Below are 11398 nucleotides of genomic sequence, written 5' to 3'. Positions count from 1 at the left end.
TGACCCTAAAAATGTTTAAAAAATCCACGTTTACTGTGGTCTAAGTCTGGCCCTAAAAATGTTAAAAATCCACGTTTATTGTGGTCTATAGCTGGGCCGGACAATCTTTGAAAAATCCACGTTTACTGTGGTCTAAGGCTGGCCCTAAAAATGTTTAAAAATCCACGTTTATTGTGGTCTATAGCTGGCCCGGACAATCTTTGAAAAATCCACGTTTATTGTGTTCTATGGCTGATCATAAAAACCTTGGAAAAATCCACGTTTGTTGTGTTCTATGGTTGATCATAAAAATCTTTGAAAGATCCACGTTTATTGTGTTCTATGGCTGATCATAAAAATCTTTGAAAAATCCACTTTTATTTTGGGGTATGGCTGGCCCCAAAAATTTAAAAAAAATAACAAAATTTATTGTGGAATATGGCGAGTCCTAAAAATCTTTGAAAGATCCACGTTTATTGTGTTCTATGGCTGATCATAAAAATCTTTGAAAAATCCACTTTTATTTTGGGGTATGGCTGGCCCCAAAAATTTAAAAAAAAATAACAAAATTTATTGTGGAATATGGCGAGTCCTAAAAATCTTTTAAAAAATCCACGTTTATTGTGGTCTATTGCTGGCACTAAAAATCTTTAAAAAGCCACGTTTATTGTGGTCTATGGCTGGCCCTAAAAATTTAAAAAAAATTAGCGTTTATTGTGGTCTATGGCTGGCCCTAAAAATCTTAAAAAAATCAGCGTTTATTGTAGCCCTAAAATATTTAAAAAATCCAGGTTTATTGCGGTCTATGGCTGACCGTAGAAATCTTTGAAAAATCCACGTTTATTGTGGTCTAATGCTGACCGTAAAAATCTTTGAAAAATCCACGTTTATTGTGGTCTAATGCTGACCGTAAAAATCTTTGAAAAATCCACGTTTATTGTGGTCTAATGCTGGCCATAAAAATGAAAAATCCACGTTTATTGTGGTCTAATGCTGGCCATAAAAATGTTTAAAAAATCTACGTTTACTGTGGTCTAAGGTTGTCCCAAAAATGTTAAAAAATCCACGTTTATTGTGGTCTATAACTGGCCCGGACAATCTTTGAAAAACCCACGTTTATTGTATTCTATAGCTGATCATGAAAATCTTTAAAAAAAATCCACGTTTATTGTGGTCTATGGCTGGTCCTAAAAATCTTTAAAAAATCCACATTTATTGTGGTCTATGGTTGGCCCTAAAAATCTTTGAAAAATCCACATTTATTGTGGCCTAAGGCTGGCCCTAAAAATCTTTAAAAAAAATTCACGTTTTTTGTGGACTTAGGTTGGTCCCAAAAATTTGGACATAAAAATTTTTAAAAAATAAATGTTTATTGTGATCTATGGATAGTTGTAAAAAATCTTTAAAAAGACCATGCTTATTGTGATCTAGGGCTGGCCATAAAAATCTTTAAAAATCCACGTTTATTGCGGTCTATGGCTGGCCCTAAAAATCTTTACAAAATCCACATTTATTGTGGTCTTTGGCTGACCCTAAAAATCTTTAAAAATCCACGTTTATTGCGGTCTTTGGCTGACCCTAAAAATCTTTAAAAAGCCACGTTTATTGCGGTCTATGGCTGGCCCTAAAAATCTTTAAAAAATCCACATTTATTGTGTTCTTTGGCTGACCCAAAAAATCTTTAAAAAATCCACGTTTGTTGTGTTCTATGGATGGTTGTAAAAATCTTTAAAAAAATCCACGTTTGTTGTGTTCTATGGATGGTTGTAAAAATCTTTAAAAAAATCCACGTTTGTTGTGTTCTATGGATGGTTGTAAAAATCTTTAAAAAAATCCACGTTTGTTGTGTTCTATGGATGGTTGTAAAAATCTTTAAAAAATCCACGTTTGTTGTGTTCTATGGATGGTTGTAAAAATCTTTAAAAAATCCACGTTTGTTGTGTTCTATGGATGGTTGTAAAAATCTTTAAAAAATCCACGTTTGTTGTGTTCTATGGATGGTTGTAAAAATCTATAAAAAATCCACGTTTGTTGTGTTCTATGGATGGTTGTAAAATTTTTTTAAAAAATCCACGTTTGTTGTGTTCTATGGATGGTTGTTAAAATCTTTAAAAAAATCCACGTTTGTTGTGTTCTATGGATGGTTGTAAAAATCTTTAAAAAAATCCACGTTTGTTGTGTTCTATGGATGGTTGTAAAAATCTTTAAAAAATCCACGTTTGTTGTGTTCTATGGATGGTGGTAAAAATCTTTAAAAAATCCACGTTTGTTGTGTTCTATGGATGGTTGTAAAAATCTTTAAAAAATCCACGTTTGTTGTGTTCTATGGATGGTTGTAAAAATCTTTAAAAAATCCACGTTTGTTGTGTTCTATGGATGGTTGTAAAAATCTATAAAAAATCCACGTTTGTTGTGTTCTATGGATGGTTGTAAAATTTTTTTAAAAAATCCACGTTTGTTGTGTTCTATGGATGGTTGTAAAAATCTTTAAAAAATCCACGTTTGTTGTGTTCTATGGATGGTTGTAAAAATTTTTAAAAAATCCACGTTTATTGTGGTCTATCGTTGGCCCTAAAAATCTTTAAAAAATCCACGTTAATTGTGTTCTATCGTTGGCCCTAAAAATCTTTAAAAAATGCAGATGGTAAGTGTGAATTAATTTTCAAGTAAATAAAAAGCATCTTCCTTCACCCATAACACCACATACGTTTTTACAGAGACTCTGGCAGATAAATGGTGGAATTTTGTAACATGTAACCCTTTAACCAAACCTTATTTGCCACCTGATATGAGATTATTTTTTACAAAATTGAAAGTCTTCGAAATGCAAAATGTTGAATCGAATATTGATTGGCCATTGGCTGTGGATGAACTCAGCATATTGGCACAAAGTATTTTTCGCCGAAATCTAACACGTTTACATTTACACCAACAATTAAATCCAGAATTTGGTTTAGAATATAATCTTAATATTAATGATTGTCTCAGCGTTATACGTCGTATTTAATATTTTCTTGATAATGATGTTGAAGTTGCCAAGTGTCTTACGGCCAATTTGGAAGATATTAAAGAATTGAAATTCAGCATACAGGAGGAAATTTTGGATTTCTTTGATCGTTATACATATCGCGTTTTGTGTTCCGAAGAGGCGTATATGATGTGAGTTTTGAATTTATTTTACGTAAGTAATTTTAAATCATTTTCGTAGGCCTGTTGATCCCATAACCGTGGAATATTGTTAATGTTCCTGTTAGATTTTCACATTTAGAGTGAGTAAAACAGCATTTAGAACAGTAGCGTCAACCATGGTACTCAACAGATTGTGAAAAATGTCAAACACCCCTTCACTCTTTTTGTTCTCTTTCTCACCCAGTGAACCTCGTTTAGTGGCTAATTTTCATGAACTCCAACTTCAGCTGCATATACCCTCAACCATGTTATATGAAAATCTGACAATACGGGGAATTCGTATGAATTTCGATCATCTTAGTGAAAAGGCCAAAAGTTATACGCAACTTATTACAGTACCGGTGGATAACTTAAATGCTGGCATTCAAGATTTACATGAATGTTTGATCAATGAATGGCTGATGCAGTTGGATTTACAAGCTCGTATACGACAAGATTTAATACAAAAGCGGATCGATTATGAAGAACAATTACGTCTGTATGAAGAAGAACAAGCCCGCAAGGGAAAGAAACAACAAGCAGCTGAAGGTGATGGGAAAAAGCAAAAGAAGTTTCCAAATCCGGCAAAGAACCGCACATTATTGAAACGGATGTATTTCCTGATATTTATGACGATTTTTTTTTGGAGGTAGAACAAAAACAATATGAATCTTTTATAAATAGCATTTATAATCCGGAAACATTGGATTTGGATAGTGATGAGGTGGGGGTGAGAATTGGGAATTTTTTAATTTTTGTTTAATTACAAATATTATTTTGGCAGATAAATTTGAAAAAGTTCTTCATATTGGGCGGTGTTTATCAATTGTATTATGTCTCCAAACCTAATCGTGTGGACTTGAATTTCCACCGTTTCAATATGACCTGGCATTATAACGATGGCAAATTGCAGGTTAACAAATATCTGTTTATATCTCATACCTCCAGATTTTTATCAAGGCGCACAACACGCCTTATGAGCCATTTGAGTTTGAGTCGCATGTCTAGATTGGGTAAAACATTGGACCAGTCTAAAACATCCACTGATCCTGAATGCTCTTGGTTTGTTTTGACCTTCAAATTGCCGGAATATCTGTGTCACTGGAGTGAACCCATTGCCTGTTATTATGAGACAACAGAAAAATGTTGGAAGAGAAGGAAGATATTACAACCCCATTACCAAGTTCTATGAAAAAAGGAAAAGGCCTTAAACGGATGCCCTCTAAAGTTTCTTTATCAGCTTTGCCAACACAACATGTGACCGGACACTTTCCATTGAGTCGTTCATATGCCAGCGAGGCAGATACTTCCATGTTTAAACTTCGCCGTCTCAGTGCTTCGTTTCTCCCAAGGGAACTTTTTCCAATCTTCTTTGTCTTTACGTATTAGCCAGGCAGATATTTCGCGCAAGGCCCGCAGTTCAGATGGTACTTTGAATGTTGATGATTTCTATTTACCACAGCGTTTGAACAACGCCCAAGTTCGGCATTTGGAGAGGCATTGTATGCCGCGAATTATTTCTTCTTTGAAATTTCCCAAAGAAATCCGAGAAGAAAAACTGAAAGAATTTCGTAAAAAGCCAAAAACTAAAGGTGGCACATTACTGAGAAGACAGCAGGATAATCTGGAAGAAAGTGCTCTTTCAAAACCCCTAAAAAGGGTGTTCTCCTACAATAATATGCAAACGAATCCCGAGCGATTATATCCCATTTATGGCCAAGAGGAATTGATACGTGTTGTGAGGCAATTGCCAGACAGTAATGAGGAGGACAATGAAGACAATGCCATTAAGAAAGACGAAAACAAGGAACCTAAAACCTTTCTTGAATTACTTCGTTTACTAAATGCCATTAAAATGAAATTCAAAGCACGACCTCGGCTAATTTTAGATTTGAAGACCATAAAATCAAAAACAAAATGGAAAATAAACGTCTACGATCTTTTTTCAAAAAATATGATCGCCCCGCATTGCAGGCCTCGATTAGCACGGAAAAAAGTATTGGAAAACTTGCAAAACGACCCATTCCTAAAGCAAAGCTAGAGGCGTTGAAACCACCTGCATTAGAAGAGAGTAAAAGAGATTTGCGGCATGAAACAAGCAAAGTTCATATTATTGAACCTTCGCAAGCAACGGATCAGCAGGAATTATCAGTTTTCGATATAAGTTCCGAGTCTCAGCTGAAAGTGGAAAAGATTGCAAAGAATGAACCGAAGAAAATTCGCTATACCCATTGGACCACAAAATATATTTTGCATTCGGAATATGATAAGGAGAAGCACACCATGACAATACAAACCGATCGTTTGGGTAAGAGAAAAGATGTTTGAATATGCCAATTCTTCTTTAATTGAAATGTATTGAAGATCCTTCAAGGGTCATATACAAAATACCATACCACTCCAAAATAATCTGTACAGAGAAGACCCTTCAAAGGTCTTCTACGAGGGTCACTGGAAGCCTTCTGGCCTAGGCAACTCGCAGTGTCGCCAGGTGCCATTTGACATTTTTTTGAGCTTTTAGCCTAACCGTACTCAGGTCAGATTGACATATGACCATATGTTGGGTTGTTTACAGTGACTTCAAAAAAAAAAAAAACACTTTTTAAAAAATAGCATTTACTTGTGATCATTTTCGCCCGATAATTTTTTATAAATTTCGACGTGGATAATCACGGCAAGAGTGCATCGATCAATCTAAATGTTAGTATGTTGGTAAAGGACCATCCTATAGGACTATGAAAAACTGGTCCGACGGGCCACGAAGGTCGGAGTTCGTGAGGGTTGTCCAAAAAGGCGATTGTGTCAGAAAAACATTAAGCCTGAACGGATAATCCAAGGTCGTCATGTTAAACACCGTGAAATAGAGGCATCCTTGGGCATTTATTCCACCAACATACATTCGATATTGCATGAACACTTGGCGGAAAAATGGGGGTTTTCTCGTTGGATCCCGTGTTGATCCGTGCAAAAAATTTCGAAAAAAATACGATCGCGGTGCTTCGAAAGACGTTTATAAGATGGATCCAGTTGACGAATCATGGAACTATGCGTACGAACACGAAAAATAGCAACAATCGCCAGAAGATGCTGGAAAGCGTTCAAAACCCATCTTTTGGAGGTGTCACAATCAAGCCAATGTAAACAACCCAACACATGGTCGTATGTCAAACTGCCCTGAGTACGCTTAGGCTAGAAACTGTCACACTTTCCAAAAAAAAAAGTCAAATGACACCTGGTGAGGCTGCGCGTTGCCTAGGCCTGAAGGTTTTCGATTGACCCTCGTATCTATAGAAGATCCTTTAAAGGGGTCATGTCCAGAGCAGACCCTATAAAGGTTATCCTCAAATATCATATATATATATATCGATAGGAGATCCCTCATAGTTCTTCTATCTGCAGAAAAGTCTTTGAAGTTCATCTCCCAATAGAAGACATCTCAAATGTTATATATCTATGGAAGGACATTCAAATGTCGCCATCTATAGAAGAATCTTCAAAGGATTTTCATCTATAGGATTCTCCTCCAAATTCATCTATCTGTAGAAGAGTCTGTATATAAAAGACACTTTGAAGGTGCTCTGTCGTAAGACACAATTTAAATGGTCGTCTTTCTAAAAAATCCTTAAAGTGCTTTACTGCCTTAAAGGAGCCCTTCTGTTTATAGCGGGCACTTCTGCCTAAAGAGAACCCTTTCAAAGCCTTTTATATATTCGCCTACATATAGAAGCCACTTCAAATGTCTTATACAAACCGATCGCTTTAAAAAAAAGAGATACATTTGTATATCCTAGCTTTTATGCCCTCAGACTTTAGGTCTGAATCCTCCGTATTCTGTTGGTCCCTAACGGGACGGTGGAAAATGAAGGATCGCACCAGAAGTGTAGGTTGGGACTAGCATTCCGGTTGCACAAGTCAGTTCAATACAGATCTATCTAAACATAAACCAGATTTGGAAGGTTATAACCGAGTGGTCTTTGGGGATTTTAATGCTCATAATGACCAGAGGGGCATAGCACTGCCTGAGCAAATTGATAGCTCTTCGTTTAGCACGATCAATGAGGACGCATAATTAGCGTAGAGTGCCACAGTTCGCAAGACATAATCATAGTGTCGCTTGGTCTGACATACATATGAAGTCAACTACCTGTCAATCACCATTAGCAGACCGCCCGACTTCAACACTTTTTAATGCCTCACTTTTATCACGGAAACCTAATAGAGTCACCATTCTAATGTGCTGTTAACAGAAATTATGTTCCCCTCACAATATTTACTGGTCGATTAACCGAAGTGAAACCAAATTTCACAGTAAAGGCTGCGGGACTAGCAAATGGGCGTGGTGAGCTTCATCGAGCGAACCTTAGTAACCCCAGAGTTAGTTTATAGTTTGGTCGGTGAGCACAAGTGGCCTTTGAAGAGCTGGAAACAAAAGTTGAAATTTGTGAATTGTCGGCCACCGCTAAGTCACTCTCGTATCCTGCAAAAAAGGTAGATCGTAATTTCAAGTCAACTACCTGCCAACAAGTCGTTTCTCCCAATGATCGTCACCATTAACAGACCTCCCGACTTCAACACTTCTGAACCTATCATTTTTACCACGGAAACATAATTGACCTGATTTCATAATCACTGCTTTAGAGAATTGCCTATCCTTCTTATGTAGGGGTAGCAGAAAGTATGTTGGCCGAATAACCGAAGTGAGACCAAATTTCTCAGTAGAGACAGCGGGGCTAGCAGATGGGCGTGGTGAGCTTCGTCGAGCGAACCTTAGTGACCCCAGAGTTAGTTAATATGTTGGTCGTTGAGCACAAGTGGCCATACCTTTGAGAGCTGGAACATTAGAGGTGAAATTTGTGAATTATCGGCCACCCCGTTTAGTCACAATCGTACCCTGGAAAGAAGGGAGATAGGATCTTAGTCACGTTTGGTGACGTTACGCTGACTGATCCGGAGAAAAGCGCAAATTATTTATTTGACAATTTGTCAAGCAACCTAGGAGTGACAGGGGGAAATGAAGAGTACTGCATCGCATTGGATCTGTTCACGCCGAGGAGAAACCATCACAGTGTTCAAAGGATGATGTTGCAAATTCCATTAGGAACGCTAAATCGTTAAAAGCATGAGGCTCGGTCGGTATCTTCATGATAATGATGAAACAGCTGGATGAGATGATAATCCCACGAAATTTCTCAATCTTCCGCTAGCACCCCACATAGCGCTCGATGTATGGAAATTGGGCCGGGTGGCCCCGATACTGAAGCCAGACAAGGATGCCAGTAAAGATGAATGGTACATATCGATTTCGCTTTTGTCGCTCGAATTAAAGACTTTTAAGGGTTTACCCAGCATCTATCTATACTGGAAGCAGTACAGAACAACAACAACAATACTGCACGTCATCTCCACACATATCAGTCGAGGATTCGACCAGAACAAGCCGTGTGATAGGACAGTGTTGCTAGCGTTCGTCTTATCAAAAGCCTTTGATATTGCCAATTAATTAATTGTATGTGTGGTCGCTGGTTGTACGTGGAATTCAGGAACACAAAGTCAAAGCCCGGTAGAGTGAAATAGGGGTTGCCCAAGGTGGAATGATATCTCCAGAACTGTTTAACCTTTATGTTTCCTGCTATATTTCACCACGTATAGACGGCACTGAGATTGTTACATATGCGGATGATTGTAGAAAATTGACGTGGTGTACCTTCCCTCACGTCATTTGTGAGAGGCTAAACTGTTATTTGATGTATCTTACCACCTTTTTCCGCGTGAGGATTATGTAAATATCCGCCACAGCCACTCTGCCGAAATGTCCTAGTCGATGGTAATAGAATTCCGACCAGTAGACATGACATTGAAACGCATATTTACTAGAACCAGCAAACTATCGATAGTAGGATTATAATTTTTTTTAGCTGTCGAAAACACACAGTTTTTTTGACGAATTATTTGAAAAATAATTAGTTTAGAATCCGATATAAACAAGACTCTACGACAGCGATCAAAACGATAGTCAGACTATAGATAGTTTGCCAGCTGTAATATTTACATCGTCCGCGCCTGCCACAGCTATCTGCGAAAAACTGAGATGTAGGTCTTCAAGTCCCACTTAGGATGCAGGCAAATAAACTTTTGCAAAACATTTCTAAACTGAAAAACGTCATCTTTTGGCACTTAAAATAAAGGACGAAAAGGACATTCAAGGAAGCGAGTTAGAAAGTCCAAATGCTCTACGAAAATAACCCTCATTCGATTTGACTGCAGACATGTCACCTCATAAATAAGCTAAAACAACAGTTAACAAAGATATAACGCTAATTTCAGATGCCTTAGAGGGTATTCAGCAGAAACTTAATCACGCCATAACTCGGAAGTCCGACTTACGGCGGATCTGTGCTTCGGGATTTTTAATACACTCACCAAGAACTTTCATACCCAAAAGGATTATCTCTGCGCCAGATGTTCACCTCCATTTTGTGTCACATTCGTTCAGTACAGCAACCCAATGGCATGCTCTCGTTGCTGTACATAATCAGGGGTTACAGTGGGATACATTCTAATCACCATAAGGTGGATAGGATCCAAGCATGTCAGGAGGGATATTCAATTCCTACCTCAGCATCTTATCAAACAGGTTTGAATATCTTAGCATTCAAACAGATGCAGAAGCAGATGCCATAAACAGCTGTCGAAGAAGAAAAGTGTCAACTACCACGACAAACCACAGTAGTTTTGTCTCAACTATGCTCGGGATAGTGCAGCCGCCTAAATTTCTATAGGGCAAGGATTGATGACACCGTGCAAAAATATGCACCCAGCATGCGGCACATATCCGCACGACGAACTGCAGCTTTTCAACTGACCTGCCAAGCCTACCCAACTAACTTCAGTAGATTTTGTGTCACAGCAGTATTTTTCCTAAAATAGGCAAGTTTAAGAATATACTGTTGCTACAAAAAATTCTTATTCTGAAGTATGTCAGTGGAATAGTTAGATTCACTCTTTATGATACCTAATCCACAATCGCCTACAATTTTACGCTGAAAGCTTTTTCGTCACCTAGGATAATGCAATATATTTTTAAAATTTGGAATATTTTGGTATATATGTACTTAGGTCCCCACTTCTGTTTTTGTTTTTTGTACAATCGTATGTTGAGATTATTTAGCCTTCGGCAAACCGACATGATTTTGTTTACTTGTTTAACTATCCTTAAATTGAGGCCACAGTGTTTATATGTATGTCACAAAGCTTTTTGATAAATGTATCTTTATCTTCTTCAAGCTACTTTAACATTCTACACCTGCACATACTCAACATCTAAATTTCAGTTTATATCGGTTTCGCCTTCCGACGTTATGAACATTTTCCATTCAAATATTGGAGTTTGGAGCCTAGTGAAGAAGAGTAAGCAAATCATTTTATGTGAAATAAATTCCAAACATAAACACATATCTTTTACAACCGTCTTCCCAAATAGCCCTGAAAACGAAGTAATTTTCACATTGGAAACGCAATATGTGCGCTGTCTATTGCACTGCACTCCAAATGGTATACGAAGTCATGTTACCGAACCAACCAAGAAATTCGTACGAAATCCAAAAATGTATTTAATTATTGAGAAACCAATGAAAGATTACAAGGCGTTCAAAAAAATGTTCAAGGAGAATTATTTAAATATTTTTGCTGAACATTATGCCTGCTATTATATTGAAAATGGTAGGTAAATTTTTACAATTAATTTAAGGAAAAACAAGTAAAAAAGTATCAGTCAGCTTTGCTGACAGAGATATACCCTCAGCCTGTGTATATTCAATCAATTTTTCCCAAAAAACGTATGTATTTAGGGGGTTTTAAAAATTTTGGATGTATGAACCGACAAAAATGTTGATTGGGATTAAAGATCAAAAGTTTTGCGGAGGAGATACTTAAAGGAATGGACCGACATTTACCATTATGGAAGTGGATCTCCAGCTACTACATATGGTGCCAAAGGGGGTTTTTACACCCTTCGGGCTGTTTGCGCAAGAAGAATGGACTTGCCCCTGAAAAAAAAAATTACCATCGTAATTGAGGCAGCGAATGCAAGTGGCTTCAACAAAAATAAAAGTGATTCGAGAGCAGGACTTAAAGTGAACTTATCCGAAATTTTATTTGGGAGGTACCGGATGGAGTAGACAAATATAGTCCATATTTGAACCTGATCTATATCTGGTAGATATATTAGGATGTGTACTGTACAATGGACCAA

The 11398-nt window shown here is 37.4% G+C and overlaps 1 protein-coding gene across 1 annotated transcript in view; it reads left to right on the top strand.

Annotated features, from left to right (window-relative positions):
• Nucleotides 1-2713: 2713 nt before the first annotated feature.
• The window catches only part of LOC141391121 (uncharacterized), a 51791-nt gene continuing 43106 nt past the window's right edge, over nt 2714-11398 (top strand). Inside the window, exons 1-10 of the mRNA XM_073964041.1 lie at nt 2714-2985; nt 3064-3138; nt 3213-3248; nt 3353-3696; nt 3801-3871; nt 3932-4292; nt 4500-5025; nt 5073-5455; nt 10479-10554; nt 10628-10866. Coding sequence (XP_073820142.1) covers nt 2768-2985; nt 3064-3138; nt 3213-3248; nt 3353-3696; nt 3801-3871; nt 3932-4292; nt 4500-5025; nt 5073-5455; nt 10479-10554; nt 10628-10866 — 2329 coding nt within the window. The 5' untranslated portion in view covers nt 2714-2767. The remainder of the gene's footprint in view (nt 2986-3063; nt 3139-3212; nt 3249-3352; nt 3697-3800; nt 3872-3931; nt 4293-4499; nt 5026-5072; nt 5456-10478; nt 10555-10627; nt 10867-11398) is intronic.

Source organism: Musca autumnalis, unplaced genomic scaffold (assembly GCF_047663935.1).
Source record: "Musca autumnalis isolate F117 unplaced genomic scaffold, ASM4766393v1 scaffold_1, whole genome shotgun sequence".
In the NCBI taxonomy this organism is placed as follows: domain Eukaryota; kingdom Metazoa; phylum Arthropoda; class Insecta; order Diptera; family Muscidae; genus Musca; species Musca autumnalis.
The sequence above is the reverse complement of the archived record's forward strand: the minus strand, read 5'-3'. Positions and strand labels throughout refer to the sequence as shown.